General features: G+C 38.2%; 5 protein-coding genes across 6 annotated transcripts; 3 read left to right on the forward strand and 2 right to left on the reverse strand.

The window, feature by feature from the left end:
- Positions 1-15: 15 nt before the first annotated feature.
- Positions 16-2,804, reverse strand: PBS2 (cysteine and histidine-rich domain-containing protein RAR1). Its single transcript, XM_089051712.1, has 5 exons — positions 2,577-2,804; positions 1,729-1,811; positions 1,403-1,557; positions 546-781; positions 16-442 (listed from the first exon to the last, which is right to left on the reverse strand). The coding sequence occupies exons 1-5, from the start codon at positions 2,679-2,681 to the stop codon at positions 347-349; spliced, it is 675 nt and encodes a 224-aa protein (XP_088907838.1). The 5' UTR covers positions 2,682-2,804; the 3' UTR covers positions 16-346.
- Positions 2,805-3,134: 330 nt separating this feature from the next.
- Positions 3,135-9,038, reverse strand: KEA5 (K+ efflux antiporter 5). Of its 2 annotated transcripts, none has more exons than XM_008236121.3 (20): positions 8,572-9,038; positions 8,406-8,449; positions 8,043-8,104; positions 7,822-7,906; positions 7,662-7,723; positions 7,269-7,344; positions 7,014-7,088; positions 6,842-6,913; positions 6,617-6,700; positions 6,450-6,518; positions 6,271-6,348; positions 6,070-6,158; positions 5,721-5,817; positions 5,571-5,624; positions 4,915-5,010; positions 4,404-4,592; positions 4,230-4,307; positions 3,959-4,003; positions 3,708-3,863; positions 3,135-3,520 (listed from the first exon to the last, which is right to left on the reverse strand). In XM_008236121.3, the coding sequence occupies exons 1-19, from the start codon at positions 8,792-8,794 to the stop codon at positions 3,744-3,746; spliced, it is 1,698 nt and encodes a 565-aa protein (XP_008234343.1). In that variant the 5' UTR covers positions 8,795-9,038; the 3' UTR covers positions 3,135-3,520; positions 3,708-3,743. The 2 variants fall into 2 exon arrangements, with proteins under 2 accessions (XP_008234343.1, XP_008234342.1); XM_008236120.2 differs by having other exon boundaries at positions 3,768-3,863; positions 8,572-9,035.
- Positions 9,039-9,717: 679 nt separating this feature from the next.
- Positions 9,718-10,782, forward strand: NEET (2 iron, 2 sulfur cluster binding protein). Its single transcript, XM_008236119.3, has 2 exons — positions 9,718-10,097; positions 10,495-10,782. The coding sequence occupies exons 1-2, from the start codon at positions 9,814-9,816 to the stop codon at positions 10,595-10,597; spliced, it is 387 nt and encodes a 128-aa protein (XP_008234341.2). The 5' UTR covers positions 9,718-9,813; the 3' UTR covers positions 10,598-10,782.
- A 3,321-nt stretch (positions 10,783-14,103) lies between these two features.
- GT18 (glycosyltransferase 18) lies at positions 14,104-16,049 on the forward strand. The gene has a single exon (XM_008236116.2). The coding sequence runs from the start codon at positions 14,231-14,233 to the stop codon at positions 15,686-15,688; it is 1,458 nt and encodes a 485-aa protein (XP_008234338.2). The 5' UTR covers positions 14,104-14,230; the 3' UTR covers positions 15,689-16,049.
- Positions 16,050-17,448: 1,399 nt separating this feature from the next.
- On the forward strand, positions 17,449-19,032 carry LOC103333300 (Embryo-specific protein 3, (ATS3)). Its single transcript, XM_008236117.2, has 3 exons — positions 17,449-17,675; positions 17,771-17,878; positions 18,581-19,032. The coding sequence occupies exons 1-3, from the start codon at positions 17,556-17,558 to the stop codon at positions 18,902-18,904; spliced, it is 552 nt and encodes a 183-aa protein (XP_008234339.2). The 5' UTR covers positions 17,449-17,555; the 3' UTR covers positions 18,905-19,032.
- Positions 19,033-19,196: the final 164 nt, after the last annotated feature.

Below are 19,196 nucleotides of genomic sequence, written 5' to 3' on the forward strand. Positions count from 1 at the left end.
TATGAAAATAGAACATTGAAACAGAATTTGTATTCATTCTAGATTGGGTTTTAATTGTTCTAAAAGCCCAACCATGATCCAATCTGAGAACTTCACAGGGGCAGGCCTAGCTCAGAAGACTCTAATTGCACATAAAAATTAACATCTGAACATGTAATGCCTTAACAAGTTCAACAAAAATACAGGAAATGACAAATTGACAACTATATATCTAAAGTTGATTAGAAACAGAAAAGCTCAATGTTCTTGGATGAGAGTTGACAGAAATGTATCAGTTGAATAAACAAAATGTAGGACCAAAAGAAGAGCAAAAACCACTTCATCCTTCTCCCTGTATCTGCTCTGTTTAAGATACTGGATCAGCATTGTGCCACCCCTTAGTGCATGGAGGGATGCTCATGAACTCATCAAATTCCTTTACATGAACGTCGCAGCACTTCCACTGCAATATTAGAAAGAAAAGAATCATTCTTACTTATACAGTTAAAGATATAAGGCATACTATACTATATAAAGGATTGAATTGACTATTGCAGGACACCCACCCCTCTCACTCGGTCGTGGAAAATAGCAGGGCCCGGATGGTAACTGCATGCAGCCTCATGGTTATCCTTCTCTTTAAAAGTTTTGCCACACCCTTTATTTTTGCAAATTTGGGGCTCGTTTATGCCAACAATCTTTTTAAATGGAGCAGAAGTGCCTTCAACATCTGTAATGCTTTCAGCAAGTGGAGTTGTGGCCACATTTACAGGCTTTGAATTCATTTCTTTGGCTTGTGAACCTAAAAAAAAATAAAAAATTCACTTGCTTCAACCTAAAATGCAAAACAAACAGCTAGAAAATGGATAAGTAAGGGAATATAGAGCTTTTTTTTCCGGTTACAATGTAAAGAGGGAAAAAATAATGACAAAGTGAGAGAATCAGCTTCCACAGAGGGCACTCCCCAGTCATTGAGAAGATACTAGAAGAGAATGAAAACAATTCATATAACTGGTCGTGTTTTACACCACCTCAGATTCCAAAACCTGAAGAAGGATAAGTTGTGTTCCCCAGTTAAATAACGAAGGATAAGTTTTCAGTGTATTCAAACTTAACAAATCACCTTATATCGCATCCTAACATTGTTATTTTCTTCAAATATCCAAACCACTGATATCTTTATCTGTTAACTTCAGAGATTGAATCACTACCACTTTTCACCAAAATAACAATGAGAAGGCAATATTAGAACCTCTCATAGTCATATCAAACTTACAATTTGTGTGCACATAGATTCTTCCACCTATTCTAAGCAACTAAATTATATCATTTCCATGAAAAAACCAACCAACCTCCTGTACACCAAGTATGAAAAACGGACATGTTCAAATGCTTAAAGCAAAAGGGATCCAAATGAAATTACCATGATCCGAACAGAAGAAACCCTGCCGACACCTAGAGCATGATTCTTTTGACGATGCATCAGTTGCAGGGGGAGCAGTAGGAGCAGAAACAGGAGTCTTAGGCTTCGCCTTTGGCAACACTGGTTTCTCTGTTGTGTGTTTACCTGTCTTGCAACTTCATTCACACACACACAAAAAAAAAAAAAAAAAGACTTATATTGACAAAAGTTTAAATGCATAATCAATTTAGGAGGACTAAAAGTTTTGTATTAACAATAAACTTTGTTTCAAGTTCTAGTGAGCGTTATAGGCAAATCTTAAATCCTAGTGAAAATTCAGCACTTACCCTTTAATTTCTAAAAATAAGCTGAAATCATGACTTCTTTTCTTGCAACAACTCCACTCTTTAATCCCATCATGAAATATAGGCTGGAAAAATAAAGATATTGAGCTTAAGTCATGGCATTGAACTAAAAGAGAAAATAAAGAGGAACATTTCAAAAACTCCAAAAGATAAATAAATAAAGGAACGCAATTTAACCACTAAATCAATAGGCATATACTTACTCCCTGAAAAAATTGAAGATGCCCACGCAATCAACCAAGCCGAACATGCAAAACAATAAGCTGAATTACTATTCAGTAACAAGATTTCACAAGGCACAATAAAAAGTTTCATCATTTATAATCAGAGCATGCACGCGAACGCCCTTTTAGACACAAAATGTGCAGCATTTGGGTCAAATAATTAAATTAAATTTGAATTGAGTCATATAACGAAATAATTTACACAAAGATAGATATACTGAACAATGCAGCAAATCGATACACAGTCCTCCTAACTTTCAATTGTAAAAGATTTTACAATAATTGATTGAACTTCCAAATACTCAATTAGCAGAATCTCGCAGTCGAAAATAAGCATTGAAGAAAAAATATAAATAAATAAAACAGAAGAATGAGGCAGCAGCTGCACTGCACTAATCTCAGTGGATATTTAATTTATGAAACTAAACTCGGGCAAAAGAGTAAGTAGATTTTATTGCGGAAACAACCAAAAAAAAAAAAGGAATACGAGAATTTTCTTAGCTTCTTTCACATCAAAACCAGTGCCTGGCAAGATAATTTTTCTTTGTTTTTTCTAAAACCGAAAAGAAAAAGGAAGGAGCTTGAAAGTTAAGAGAGAGAGAGTACCGAATCATGGTATTGGCAGGAACCTTCGGGATTGTCGTCCTCGGAAAACTTGGCGTTACAGCCAATTCGCTGGCATTTAAACAGAGCTGTCTGCTGATCCTCCATTCTCTCTCTTGGTTGGCCTAAGAAAAACCAGAAAGAGGAGAAGGGAAGCTAGAAGACGGAGGAGCAAGGAAGGAAGACCAAAAGAGAAAGACCGCAAGTCCAACAAAACTCAAAACATATTCGTACTCGAATTTTGGTTTGCCTTTAATATTCCACTTTCTCTTTTCTAGAAAGTGCGCCTCGGCGCCCTTCTTGGGCTTCACTTTCCCATCCGACTCCGGAGTCCGTTAGCCCAATTAATTCTGGGTACAGGCCGGCCAGTTGAGAAAGTTTTGGTCCAAAGCCTTTGCATTAAAAAAGTCGCTTAAATATGACCAAGGAGTGTGAGATAACGAGTTAGGATTCTGTTTCATTCGCCGTAACGAAAATAGTCCGATTTGACAAATTAATGGTTATATGGCATCTGCATTGATCTAGTATGTGCTAAAGCTCTATACCATAATGAAAGCAAAATTTTCAACATAAACGTAGCAAGGCCAAATATGTTTCAGTTAGTAGTATTTCACAAAAAAATGCTTCTGAAGTTAATTTTTGGGTACGATACAATTTCCTAAATCTGTAGTATTTGCAGTAAGCATGCACACTAGGAGAGGAGCCCTACATAGACTCCTATTTACAGAATACTCGAAATAATACAAAAAATATTTATATACATGATAGCTCCGAGCTGGAAATTGAATATCCGGAAATGTCGTCTGCAACCTCTACAATGGAATTGGCAGCGAAATCGAAACCTGATATTCACAAATCATACAACTGAATCTTCACTTGACAAGGGACTCGATAGACAAAGGTCACAATATTCTGTTGTGTTCTGCTTCAATCATCAAAGCTTTCTCCTGTAATGCGGAGGAAAAAAGAAATGAGCAAATACTTAAAACTCTGTATTGCTTTCAGAAGCAAATTATACTTTTCAAGTTTTGAATGCATATCCAGCCCTCTGCACACATATTCATTTTAAAAGAGAGATGAGAAGAGCCACGGGCAATATCCACTGCATGGTTCATTCAAACTTCAAAAGTATACCATGCTTGCAAGTGTGTCAGCATGCATGCATGTGCTTCAGAGAGGGGGAAAGAGAGAGACCTCGCTATATGGGGTGCCCTCGGAAGGAAACCAGTGCATAAGAACTCCTAAGTTCATTATGGCAGGAATCAACTTAAACAGGAGTGGAGTTGTAACCTGTAACATAATTTACCAGGGTAAGTATTGAGAGAGAGAGAGAGAGAGATAATTGAAGTCACTTTCAATGACAAGGAAAAATAATATAAAATTACCAGGCTTAGTGCTGTCGTTCCAAGAAGAAGCAGGTACATCTTCCCCTGTAAAAATAGTTTGAAAAGACGATGATAAGAAAACGAAGATGAAACCAAAGGATAATATGCAGATAGAAAATGAAGAAGTTCAATAGTTTAACCAATTCTACTTTTCTCAGCTGATTCCTATGTTTTTATTCAAAAAGAAAATTTAAAACTGCACAACTTGCGAATGCACGCATATAGTCCATTCCTAGATTACTATGACTAAACATAAAGAGAGATAAGTTACCTCAACAAGATTAAGATTCGACGCCCGACTTAAGAGGACAAAAGCAAATTCTCCAATTTGAGCAAGTGAGACTCCAACCTATAAAAAGTAATCAAGTTTTAAAAATTAGGAAGCAAATAATTTAGTTTATCTGCTGCAGATAAGATACGACTCAAATCTTATAAATCAACTTACCACAAATGATGTCCTAAAGCTATATCCAAAGGCCTTAGTAACAATAGAAGCAACAGCAGTCTTTACAACTATAACTAGAATAACAGATGCTAACAGTATGTCCACATGGCTCCACAAGAAATGTACATGTATGAGCATTCCAATACTTGAAAGGAAGAGAGCTGCAAAAAGGTTACGAATTGGTTCCACCTACAATGTACAAAAACATCGAATGCAATCATTAATGTTAACACTGTCTTATGAAAACAAAAAATGATTCATAAGCAATGTCCATGCATCTGCTTTTACTTTTCTGAGAAACAAAAAGAACATTAACACATGACCCTGACACTTGCAACATAAAAATGCATTTACAACAATGTAAGCTACTAAGTTTACGAACCACATAGTTAAAAGAAGCCCCAAAAATAAAGTCCAACAAGTTTATAACTTAAGAAGGGGGGAAAACAAAAGTAAACAAAGGAACATGACAACAATAAATTAGGTAACAAGTGGAAATCCAGAAGAGTACCTGGTCTAAAGTATGTTGTGCAAGGTCAGTGGTTGATATCATAACTCCAGCCACAAATGAACCCAACTCAAGGCTAAGGCCCAGCTTATCACTACACTGAAAAGGTTACAAGAGATTCAGTAGTATTAAAACAGTGTTGAGAATTACAAATATGTAGCAAGATCTGTGCATTAGAACCATATTGCTGTTATTCAGTGATCCACACACTGAAAAGGTAATTCACAATCTTAGCTTCAGGTAAGTTCATGAAGGGAAACTTATTACATAACGAAGGCTTATATTTCCTTCTTTTCTCAAGGTACTTTGAATATCCAATTTAAGTCAGGCATTTCAACTTCCAAAGTTTAAAGCACTCATCTTGCCATCCATCAATTCATTCCCATCCAACTGAGCAGATTCAAGTCCTATTTTAGAAATGTATCATAAAAACTGTATTCTCCAGAAATTCTGGAAAACCAAGTTGAGCAACAACTCAGTATCCTATACTCGGCCAACATTGGACCAATAATGAAGCATAGTGGTTATAATGTGTCAAAACCGGCTCAGCACTCAAAAGCATGCAGATGGAGCAGGAAATAGATATGCATAGATTTGAGGATGAACATGATGAGTAGTAATTAGCCTTGATATAAAATGAATACAAAATGTCCACTTACCCAAGCAGATAATAAGCAGAAAGCCACAACAGCAAGCTGATAAAGCTCATTCGTCTGATTCACCATAAAAATTATAGATGAGCCAAGTTAGTTATTAAAAGTCAATACAGAAAGGTAACTAGCTCATTCTACTAAGCAATCAAAACTTACTTGAGAGGACAAGTGCATCATCAATTTCAGAAAACGAGGAACAAATGACCAACACAATACAGAGGCAGCAGCAAGATATAGAGACAACACTAGCAGCCTGAAGACACAACAAATTACAAATTATAATTTGCAACAAGCTCTTTATTAGGATGTTGGACTGCAAAAGGACCACTTCAAAGAGAAAAAAAGGGTAAACTCGAGCATGGCAAAAAAAACATGATTAAAATGACTCTCAGTTTCATTATAACAAACGAAAATTTTGGAATAAAAACAAATAAAAAAAGGACGATACAACATGGGAAAAGAAAATAAAAATGCCATAAAAGAAGGCACAGAAGCAGAGACTTACAGCTTCCCCACTGATACCATTCCTTGGAAAAGGCCGCTATGACCACCCAAAACTGGGAGCAAAGCAAACAGTAAACCAACAGCACAATCCTGAAATAATCCACAGTGAATGAATGTAGCATCATAAACCAAGCTTATTGCATAAAATGCCATCTAGTTATCAGTAAGCATACCATCTGAGTTTTCAGAGTTCAAAACCTACCTGGAAAATGAGTGTTCCAATTGTTACTTGACCATGAAGAGCACTACTACTATTCCGTTCTCCAAGAAATTTTACCACCTGGTAAAAAGGAAATGAGAAAGGAATGTGCACTTAAATTTCAGAAGGAAACAATCAAGGAGGAAAAGTGACATCATATTATTAAGGCTTCAAAAACATACCACTGCTGTTGATGACATTGACAAGAAGGAACCAACAAAAACTCCCTCAGACAACTTTGCTCCGCAAAACTGCAAAATAAGCAAAACGGCAAGCTTATTGTTTATTTTGACAGGAATTAACTAGTTACTTGTAACAAAAAACTGGTTATCAAGATTGAATACAATACCACAGCAGTTATGGCACACAAGACCATAAATGTTAAGATTTGAAGAAGGCCTCCAAGAACAGCTACAGGGCCCACAACTTTTAACTGCACAAACAACAAGTTAAATGGCTTCCTTAAACAAAGGTGATTTTCATCCTCCCCCTCCCCCTCAGGATATGAATTATAAAAATTCATAATTTTACTGCATAACAGTCAGTAAACTAAAATTTCCCAAGTCTAACATACCTTAGCCAAAGAAAACTCCAAACCTAGAGCAAAAAGAAGAAATACAACACCAAATTGTGCAACAGTTTCAACCTGTAACAGAAGTAGCAGATTTGGCGATAAACTATAAAGAAAATAGAACTCTAAAATCAGCAAAAATAGAACTTTGAGCTGATCACAATTCACAACGTACCTGTACCATCTCACTGATGAACTCCAGACCCCCTGGTCCAATGAGAGAACCCGCAAGAAGGTAGCCCACAATAACCTATCACATGCATATAAATTAGAAAAGATAGCATAACAGCTGCATCATTTAAATCACTATATGTAGCTGAAAGTTTATAATGTTGGGTCATATAGACCATTAAATATAGTGGAAGATTAAGCTAGAGATAAGAAAAACTATGAACGGAAGCAAAAGGGTGGCTAAAATTGAAAGACAAACCGGTTGTCCCAAACAAGAAAACAAAATTCCACCGATGGCAGCAGAAACTATGATAACCACCAAATCAGAAATTAACCTGCCAAAATGTCAAGTGTTAACCATAAATCATACATGTATCAAGAAGTAAAATCAAAACTTAGAAACTGCAATAACTGTTCTTAAGGCAGGGGAATGCAGTGTCACAAGTTTGTTATAAAAAAGGAAGACCTCTGGGCCTATTTGAGGGATAACATACTGTTTTACAGGCATTAGATTATAAAATCCATAATCAATTAAAAACAACCAAAGACATAAAAGTTTATGCCACACGGAAATTCATTCTAAAAACATTTGAGAAAATGGGCCCTGAATTTATCCATGGATGATAGTCAGGGAAGGAATGCATAAAAATACCTCAAATCTACTTGAAGTACTGGATATTTGGATTTCTTGTTTGACATCACAAACACATTATCCTATCATTAAATAAGTAAAATAAGTTAATATGGTTAAAATGAAGCTAAAGACAATTATAACAACGCCTGGGAATCTCTGCCAACAACTTTCAAAGTACCTTTTTGTCAATCAAGGTTGTTGTTTCTTCAGAATCTTCATTCTCCAGGGAGAAAACACCTTGAAATTGAAATGATTTTGTGCCACTGAAGCAAAAACAAACACAAAATGGCATATAATACTACATAAAAGCAAAATCGCACATCTTATTCCACTACGAATTTAATATCTTTTCACAGAACAATGGTCTTAACATCGAAAGACCATTTAACATTCACACACTTTGCCTCTTGTGTATCATTTCTCTTCTCATGAGTGATTTTAGCCACAGTCTCCAGTACAGCCTGCAAAACACAATCGGTATTTGCCTTTAACATATTATAACATACATGACAAGAGGAAAGAAACAACGACAATCACACAATTACATATGCACACTCGAGCTACAAAGCAAAAGTTTGTAAGATGACATGAGACAATAAATAAAAGCAACTATTGATTTTGTATGTTAAGCTAAAGCAGTGAAAAGCTTTCGCCACAAAATTGTTTCGGCATTAAAATAAACCAAATTATTCCAATTTTTTCTTGTTGCGACCACATTATTGCATATTGGAGCAAGAAGATGAGAATAATAACAAAACCTACTTGTTGATCAGCCACACTGTTGTTGAAGCTGCTTCCGTCAGATCCTAGACAAAATGAAATGTTAACTAACTAGAATTAAGATGATAAACCAAACAATAACTACAAAATGCAAAATGCAAAATGTTAAGTTAAAACAAAATTCCAAATAATTAATTAATTAATTAACCTTCGGGCTGATCATTCTCAGAGAACTCTTTCTCGAGAACCCGATCGAACATTTTCGCAATGGTGCCGTCACCGGATTCCGGTGCGGACGAGTTCATCATATTCCCGTAGAACCTCTCCCTAATTTCTTTATCAGATCTCGCGGAAAACGAAACCCTCGCGTAAATCAAAATCGTCAGAAGACAATAACAAAACCCAAACACCACTCGTTTTCTCTTCGCCATCAAATGCGGAAAGCTGAACCAATCCAATCTCTCTCTCTCTATCTCTCTCCCTCTCAATTTTAGGAACGGAATTTGAATTTCAAAAGGAATAGAGCTTGAGAGGAATTGAATTGAATTCAAAGCGTGGGAGAAGAAAAGGAGACGTTTCTCAGATTACGAAAGAGAGAGAGAGAGAGAGAGAGAGACTTGTTTAAAGTCAGTGTCTTGTTTTCGTAATTTTTGGTCGTAATTGGGAATTTTTTTTAGTTGTCGAAGGCGGGATCGCACGCCTGAAAAATTATTTCGCGTTTTTTCTTTTTGTTTTTCCTCATGAAAACGTATGCGTTGGGGGTAATTTCGTCTTCTCAGCCTTACAGACGTAATTTTCCCGTGTGGTGTGGGCGTTACGACCTTTCACTGTCCGTGAACTTTCAGGGCCCATTTGGTGCCCAATTTATACTTTAGTGGGTGGTGGCGCTGCGATTTTCTCATCATTGTCATTCATGAAGCTCCCATCAGTAATTGGTAATTTGTCAAAACTTATACTCCAAAGCTGTTCGCATTGAACAAGTAATTATGAGTTTAACTATACTTATCTGATAGAATTCAAACCCTTCAAATCAAGTAATTTGGCAAACTCATACCCTATTACCTATTATTTATTCCTTACATCAGAGTTCGGTCTCCCTTCTTATATATTAGACTAGTTTAAAATATCTCTTTGTCAGACAATTAACTCAAATTTGTTTTTTCGTCTTTGATAAATTCCTTTTTCAGCAGCTATGTAACAAGCCCAACGGGATATTTCACTCGGCTCCGGCCCTAAAGGTAAAGGGCCTCAACCTGAACCTAAAAAAAAGCCCAAGTTACCAGACGACAGATGACGTGTCTCGCCCAGCGCCACCCACCCAACCCAACCATAGAAATAGACTGTGGAGTGTGCCATCCACAAGTCCCAAGACCGAAGCACCGCCAACCTTCCGCCTAACTAACCCATCAGTCGTTTCGTTTGAGAGCAAGAAATCTCCAGACCCATTACAATGGCGTCGATTGTAAGCACGGCCGGATTAGCTTCTTGCGGTCACAGAAAACCATCAATGGAGGGTTTGAAACTGAGTAGCAGAAAAGCTATCACCTTCGGGACCCAATTAGCCTACCCTGTTTCCTCTTCTTCTGGTTGTGGTTATAGCAGAAGGATGAAGCCCATAGTTGTGGTGAAAGCAGAGGCTCAACACATAAACCCTGAAATTAGGAAGAGCGAGGAAAAGGTTGTGGACTCTGTTGTCGTCACTGAACTCTCTAAGCCCCTCACAGTTTATTGCAGGTAAGTTCCAATTTCATGTTCCTACTGTTTGAACTTTTGATCGTATTAATTATGGAAATATCAAACCTTGAAGACTGATTGTATTGTGTAAACAATATTTGAAATTATATCTGCTGCTTATTGTTCTAGATTAGATGCTATGTTGCACGGGTATGGGATACAGTATAGTCTTGAAGTTCTGTTAATGGGGTTTTGTAAGATTCAGTTTATTATTAGACTGAAGCATTGTGTTTGAAAACTTTGGTGCTTTGGAGGAGAAATTATTGAACATTAGCCCTAAGTCGGTGCCAAGACTGACTGAGACATGTGAAATGTGTCATGATTGTCTGTTGCATATGCACTTGGTAAGTGCAGGGAGGGCTTAGTAATTTTGGTTGTTGTGGTTGTTTGGAAATAGGTGTTGGAGGTCAGGGACTTTCCCTCTGTGCGATGGAAGCCATGTAAAGCACAATAAAGCTACTGGTGACAATGTTGGACCATTGCTCCTCAAGAAGCAGTAAGCGGCATTTCGATGTTAGTAGAGGTATTTATTCGGATGGGTTAGATATCACTTCACTAGTGTTGTTTTGAAATGAAAATGACTGTGTTTATTTGAGATCTGAACGATATGTGTATTGTTAGAATTTCATGTAAGCAGTATAATCGTGACATTTCAAATAACGTACGAGTTGTACACTTTATTTCACTCCTAAACAGTATTGACAGATAGAAGCATCTGTTAGTATTAGATTTAGAATACTGGTGGTCAACCAGAGCTCATTGCTTTCAGACTGTGGATGTTGAATCTTGCACGCCTAATTGGTTTTGGATTCCCGACATAAGCTTTCTCGTGTTCTCCGTTCAAGTTATACCCCTAGTAACATATAGGTGACAGACAGCCTCCTCTTAAAGGGATTCAAAACCGAAGAATTTACACATACGCTATAAAAGCACAGGGATTCTCGGGCCAATCTTCCTTGTGTGCATGTTTTGGCATGTACCGGCTGTTACAGCAGGTATTGCCGTCTGTTTTTATCTGTTCAAGCCTAATGGTCCATAAGAGCTCGAGTTGGGGGACACAGCTGGAAACTTGTAAATTTAATGACGTTGCACAGAAGTGGCGCATTAATAATGCACTTTAAGCATACTTTCTTAGCAAAGAGGATTAAGAACAATCATTAAAGCAAGTGACCATGTTTTTATTTTTCTGCGAGAAAAGCAAATGACCATGTCAATCAAGAAAAATATGTGTAAGTTTATGACAATCTGTCAAAAGCGAAAGAAAAAGAGAGCAATTAATCATTTCTAATCATCCCATGATTCCAAAACCAGTGAGAATGGCCTTGGAAGTTTTCTAAGTGAATGGTCACGCTTAAAAACTGGTCAAATCAACCCCTGCAAGGCAAGTTGGAACTGAGTCACGTTGTTGAATTAAAGTAAATTTTTCAGAAATTGAAAAGGTTACGTTTGCGTGTAGGAAGGAATTTTAAGGGGAAAAAATAGGTTTTTTTTAAACTATACTTTTTCACTGCATATATTCTGCTTCAAAACTTAGTGTCATTCGGTGCAATTGAGTTATGAGAAAAAATATAATATTATTAAATTATTAGTTGTTAACTCTGTTGCATTAGTTAGATCTTGAAAACTGACAGCCAATGATAGGAAGACATGAAAGTTGTTCCACATGCAAACACTATTTTATACAACTAATTGGTGCCTTCGTGTCCTGCGCTCCAATCTTAAGCAATTAAATTTTAATTTATAATTGTAGTGTGTGAGAATTTAGTTTGTTATTGTCTCTCTTAATAGGGTAAAAGATTCACTAGTGTAGTGCAGTGGCGGTCCTACCTTTTAGAGATCTTAGGTGAACATCTTAAATAGGACCTTCTCTCTATATGTATATTTATGTGATTTTTTTTCTTCTGATAAGTGGAAAAAATATTATATGAACTCAAATTCACAATTGTAACATAATAAAAAAACACAATCAATATGTAATTTACACAACAACTTTATAAAAATGCATCAAAATATCACTCAAATATCACTTGTCTTGCATTTTTCGATCCAAAAGTATCAATTAACTTTACATAATCAAGTTTGTCTATAATGTTTGTTTTTTTCAATCTCCTAATTGATTCAACTAGGTTAATTGATTTAAGCTAAAATTTTTAAAAATAATTGGGTCTTTATTGAGTTTCCTCTTTTTCAATTTCTTAATTTGATATTTAAACAGTTTTACACTCCACCCGATATATCAAAATAAATAATAATTGTAACAGTCAAATCATTAAAGATAAAGAAGGAAAAAAAATAAAAAAGTTAAATTATAAATGAAAGTTACAGTCAGCTATCTTAAAAAATAATAAAATATTCATTTGACATCTTGCTTTTGGGATGTCAAAAATAACAGCTAAACCTCCAACATTCATTTCACATCAACTTTAACAATTCGGTTGAAGTGATGTGAAATGTTATTTATAGCCGTTAAATGTCTATGTGGCACTTTTGACATATCGGTTGGAGATACTCTTAGGCGACTGTCTTGCTTACTTGTGCCTAGGATCTCCCTTAATGTAGTAATTTGGACAATTCCTCAATATCCCTATATATAAAAATTCATAGATTAGTCATCAAATGACAATCACGGCTATACATAACTATAGGCGGTGACAAATTAAGATCATACTTCGGTTTTAATGTTAAAAAATGTGATGAGTTTGAAAGCGAGGCACCGTCATAACGTGTGCTGGTTCATCCATGTTTGTAGGCTTCCTCATTATGGAGCTTCACGCTTCACTGAAACCTTCACTCTCATAAGCATCCCACCCGTATGCTGTTCACTCACCACGAACGAATTTCGATAACTGGTTAATTAGTACTATTTATGCATTAACATGACCACATGGTGTGTATTTAGTAAATTCCATTTGAATAAAAATAAGATACAGTAACATAATATAACAGTAATCATATTATGTAGACATTAACAAATGCTATGTACTTCCTTCGTTGTGTTTAAAGAAAAATCAGATATAAATAGTATCATAATATAATCTAATGTGTATCAACATATTATGTGTGACATTATACGTTGAACTTTGTATGCACATATTATGTACAAGCTCACACTAAATTATGGATCCCTCTGCATAAAATTAAATACATTCAATCAAATTAACCACATGGGAATTGGTACCCACTTAGACCCCCTCTACCTTTGATAATTCGCCACGTTTGTAATCATTAGAAAATGTTTCAACATCCGGGGCCCTCAACGCAGCTGATAATTTTGTATTTGCATACGAGCCCTCAGCCGTGTATAAAAACTGTTTGTAAAAATGACCACCAGGACGACTGTTTTTGTCGGCAGTCAGCCCAATCAACAAGGGCCACATCTCTACATCGGTACAGCTGCTATGCCCAACAACACCCCGACGTCACCCAATCTCAACGCTCAAACCAACCGTATGATCATACCAATTGCATTTTGTATTCGTTTGAGAATACTTACTAAGTAAGAAGCACTTCTATTACTAAATGATTTTTTAAAGTCCCGAATATTGTCAAAAATGTTATTGAATATTTAAGTACTAATGCTAAACACAATTTTTAAGTTTTTACGCTAAGCATCTTTGTTGTTAGAAAGCAATTTTACGACCCAAACAGATCCTTAGTATTCTACATTTCTGCACACGTTAACTGTACAAATCTACAAGTACAACCAATTACGTGAAGCCAGAACCGACGGCGTACGCTGCCCTCTTCCCAGATATTAATCTAACAGGTGCTAAGATCTCCGTCTTAGGCGCGCATCTCACGCGCCACGTGCCGTCATTGCGTCACCAGTTAACTTCTAAAATATGTATTCAGGAGTCTCCTATACTTCCACCGTCTTCAACTAGGAAATACTTCAAATATACTGACTTCCACGTGCCGGTCTGCACTCTGTCGGTTCCCGTAGCAGCCGGTCATCACACCGCACACGTGTCCTTGCCTCACCTCCTTCTTCACACAGCTCTACACACCTCCACTCGAAACAAACAAAACAGCACCACTTTCCTCTCTCTCTCTCTCTCTAAAATCCACCATTTTTCCTGGTTAAACCCGCCGGAAAAGCCTATCAGCTCTGCCGTTCTCTTCCTCTTTCTCTGATGCTTTCGATTTCGGAGCATCCGTCTAAAGAGCCCCAACTCAAAAGGCCCAAAAGTCCGGACCCGCTCAACTCCTTCAACTCACTCCTCCAGCATATCCACCACCCTCGCACATGCCTACTCTTCGCCATACTCGCCCTCCAGGTCCTGCTCCTCTTCACTCTTCGCTCTCTCCCTTTCTCTCGCCAACATTTTTCTCCGCCGAACTCCCTTAAACCCGAACCCTTACCAGTACCTGAACCTGAAGACGGATGCGGGTCGGGCCGGGTCTTCGTCTACGACCTCCCCAAAACCCTCAACCAAGAGATTTTACAAAATTGCGACGACCTCAACCCGTGGGGCTCGCGCTGCAAAGCCTTGGCGAACGAGGGGCTCGGCCAGCAGGCGACGGGAATCGCCGGAGTCGTGCCAGAGAATCTCGCTCCGGCGTGGTACTGGACGGACCAGTTCGTTTCGGAGGTGATTTTCCACAATCGGATCCTGAACCATAAGTGCCGGGTCATGGAGCCAGAATCGGCCACGGCGTTCTACATCCCCTTCTACGCTGGACTCGCGGTGGGCAAGTACTTGTGGTCGAACTCCAGTACCGCACAGGACCGCGACCGCCACTGCGAGATGATGCTTAGGTGGGTCCAGGACCAGCCGTACTACAAAAGATCCGAGGGCTGGGATCATTTCATCACGATGGGGCGGATCACGTGGGACTTTCGACGGTCCAACGACCAAGATTGGGGGTCACGCTGCATTTACCTCCCCGGCATGAGAAACATCACGCGTCTCCTGATTGAGCGAAACCCGTGGGACTATTTCGACGTCGGTGTTCCCTACCCCACCGGATTCCACCCCAGGTCAGACTCCGACGTCGCCGAGTGGCAGAGCTTCGTCCGTACGCGCAACCGCACGAAGCTATTCTGCTTCGCCGGAGCGAAACGCGGCGCGATAAAGAACGACTTCAGAGGGCTTCTGCTGAGTCACTGCCAGAGCGAGTCGGAGTCGTGCCGAGTAGTGGACTGCTCGGGGACCAAGTGCTCGAACGGCACCTCAGCGATCCTCGAAACGTTTCTGGACTCGGATTTTTGTTTGCAGCCGAGAGGCGATAGCTTCACGCGGAGGTCGATTTTCGACTGCATGGTGGCCGGTTCGATCCCGGTCTTCTTCTGGAAGCGAACCGCTTACATACAGTACGAGTGGTTTTTACCGGGCGAACCGGAGAGTTACTCCGTTTACATAGACCGTAACGCCGTTACAAACGGGACGTCGATAAAGAACGTACTTCAGGGGTTCAGCAGAGAGGAGGTTGAAAAAATGAGAGGGAAAGTGATCGATTATATACCCAAGTTTTTGTATGCGAAACCTCAGGAGGGTTTGGAGAGTGTGAAAGATGCTTTCGATATTGCGCTGGAAGGGGTGTTGAGGAGGTTCAAGGAGCACGGTGAGTGGGGATTCAGATGGAAATGAAAGAAATGGCGGTAAATTTTTATTTATTTTTTGCACTTTTTTAAATATCTTATAATTTTATTTGGGTCACATAAATTGGATGGATAAGGATTTTCCCAGATTGTAGGGGAAAAGGGTTAATGGGCGTTGGGAAGTAGTTATTAGTTGTTACAGTTTGTATCTAATTCTTTTGCTACATTATAGTTTGTATACAGTTGAGTGATATATTTAGTCACTGCGAGTTCAATGTAGTGAGTAGCTGTAGCTGGTGAAGCCACACCCACACACACACTGGTGTGGTCCATATTGTTCCGTTGGAGGTGGACGGGAGCATGGCATGGATAGAGAGAGAGAATCAATATAAATGGCTTTTTTTTTTTAATTTTCGGGCCATATATAGCATGACATGAATGACAAATATCATTGATTTATTTTTTGGTAGACTTCATAATGATGAATTGCTAAATGAGAGCATATTAAAAACTCCAGTTTGATCACCAGTGGTTGGTGTGAGTGGTTCGGCACTCTCATTCTTTAAGAGAAAGTTAGGGGTTCGACCCTTGCTCTCGTATGGAGTCAATACTTTGACGAGCATTTTACTCTTACGGTCGACTTGGTGTGAGCGGGGATTAGTCTGAGTTGTAGTTAAGGATTAAAGGTGCCACTCATAATTGGGGTCCATCCAAGACCACCTAGTGGTTCATGCCAAAAAAAAAAAACTCCAGTTTGATAGACTTAATTTAGCAGTCCCGTTCTTCTGGAACCTATAGTTTAAGGATGTTATGATCAGCCACCGTAAGGTCATTATTGGTGAGAAGAGTAGGGTGGTGATGCTTTATTCTCCCCTTTTAGAGATGATAAAGGAAGGAACCCAAAATCATCTCTTTATTTTTTGAACCTTCCAACTCCAAGGAGTGGAAAATAAAAGATAAAAGCTCAAGGGGAATCTATCCATATTTTTGTCCATTTTCCTTGGGCGGAATTGCGGAACCGCACTACAAAGCTAACTCACCTTTCTCATACAGTTTCAATACAGGGACAAATCTTTTCTCATCTTTAAACATATATTAATTGCAAGATCCTTAATGCATCGGGATATTAGGTTTGATTTCTTCCTCCCCATATCGTTTTATAAAAAAAACGTGTATTAAATAAATTGGGCCGATAACTGCTCACAATTGCCTTCGGCCCGATAACTGCTTACAATTGCTTTTGGGCTGATAGCTATGTCGGCTTTGTTGGTCCTGAACATTTATTTGCTCACGGTAAAATGCACCCATAGGCCCATTGGCCGAAATGCAATGTATCCGGTTTAAACTAAACATATGTAATAAAGAAGACGTTTAGAGATCTTTTGAGGGAAAAAAGAGACATGAAAACTTATGGCCAATGGCAAGTTGCATAGAGCTTTCTCAGTTTTCCATTTTGCATATCAAATTAAGAGGTATATTTTCTGGTTTGCTTTGCTACCCATCTTTTGTGGTTGGGGACCCTACTAACGTGAGGGTAGGGGATGTGCTTCGTGCGACTATGTCACCACCACCATGCCTTACCTGAGAATGTTTTAATTAAACAACCAATCACTTTACCATATTTAGTGCCACGTGGCTTGGCTTAAGATAAATATTTTAACAATGAGAAGGGAGATACCACTAGAACAAGTTTCAGTTGGTAATTTGTCCATGTTAGAAAATAAAATGAAGAAAACATAGAAATTAATTTTAAAACGGATTTGCCCTTATTTGTCTTGATGGATATAAATGATCTACGCATTTTCGTGGAAGACGCTTTCTCCACAAAATTATCTTCTTCACAGGACGCTTGCTTTTCTTTGACGACTCCGCATTCCGCATGTCATTTTCTTTCTGAGAGGAGAAAACAATCAAACATGATCAAAGCGCTCTCTTTGCTGCTCCTCCAAGTTGCCTTCCTCTTCACGCTCTCAGAAGCCAAATCAAGCATCATACAGCCTGAACCGGCCAAAGACTTCAATATCAGCCAGATACAGGTAAATACAACAATCGGCAAATTAGCAAACTTTCGTTTAATTTGATATATTTTCAACTTCTGCTAACATTTTCATCTTCTTTTTTCATACAAAAGAATGCGGGGAAATGTTCTTATACGGCGATTATAACCACAAGCTGCTCCTCAACGAGATACACAAGGGACCAGATCAGTATCTCCTTTGGGGATGCTTATGGCAACCAGGTTCTCTCTCTCTCTCTCTACTTACTCTAATTTGCCTGTTAAATTTATCAGGAAAAGAGGGTTAATCGTATTATATGATAGGATTGTGTTTAGAAAACAAGCGTAAAGCATATGGGTATTTCAAAGAACAGAGCACAAATTGACCCTGAGTGGAATTTAAGACCAACCCATGTCTTGAAATTGAAACCCTTACCCATGTAATTGGTATTAACTTCTAATCAAAAGTTATTAGGATTGTTAAAAAGTATTATCTTGCGTAGTTCTAGTTTCTGGAACATGGAGAAACCAATGGAAGGAAGTTAGGTTCCAATTTTTTCCTGTAAATTTGGCAAGAAACAAGCAAAAATAAAGTATTTTCTTAGTCCCACCACCCCACAGGAATTGTATAATGCTGTTCTAGTAGTACAAGGTGCACTTTTGTTTATATTTTATTTTATTTTAGAGTTTGGGTTTAGCGTGTTGAATGTAAAACTAATGTATTAGCACTTAGATTTGGTTGCAGATACACCCAAGCTTTTTAGAATAAATCTGATGTGTTAAAATGGAAAACCAAATGCATTAGCATTAGATATGGTTGCATATACATCTTAACTTGTTAGAAAACTTAGAATCAAGTTAATGTATTAAATGCTAAACACCAATGTATTAGTATTTAGATTTGGCTCCATATGTAACTTAACAGGATCATTTTTTTCTGGGCAGATTTATGCACCGCGACTGGACGATCCGTCTTCAAAAACATTCGAACGGTGTTCTACAGACACATTCGAGATATATGGACCCTGTGCATACCAAATCTGTTATCTGTATGTCTACAGAACGGGACCGGATGGTTGGAAACCTGAGAATGTGAAAATCTATGGCCACAATTCCAGGGCTGTTACCTTTTCCTACAACACCTTCATTCCCAGTGATCTTTGGTACGGCTTTAACTTGTGCAACACTGCCTCCTCTTCTGCCCAGCCATCTGCTCAGAAATGGCTTATATATCTCATTGTTGGGCTTCTTGTTTTTCTTCAATTGTAATCTTAGTATTTTCCCTATGCTCCTAGCCTCTTACGTAGTTATACATTTATGTCAGTGTTTAGAAAAAAACAGAAGTTGTATTTTTCTTACGGATTGGGCTATATATGAATACCCTTCTTTATGCATTATCCTTGACATCCCAATGACAACATATAACAATGTCCAGCTGACAATTAATGTCCTAACTCTCAAGTCTGGGAATTGGGGAAGAACAATGATGCCCAAATTTAATCCGGGGCTTATTAGCGTAATTAGCCTCCCGAAAAAAATTGTTTGATCAATACTAGTTATT

This window comes from Prunus mume, linkage group LG5 (assembly GCF_029339155.1).
Source record: "Prunus mume cultivar Tortuosa linkage group LG5, ASM2933915v1, whole genome shotgun sequence".
Taxonomy (NCBI): Eukaryota; Viridiplantae; Streptophyta; class Magnoliopsida; order Rosales; family Rosaceae; genus Prunus; species Prunus mume.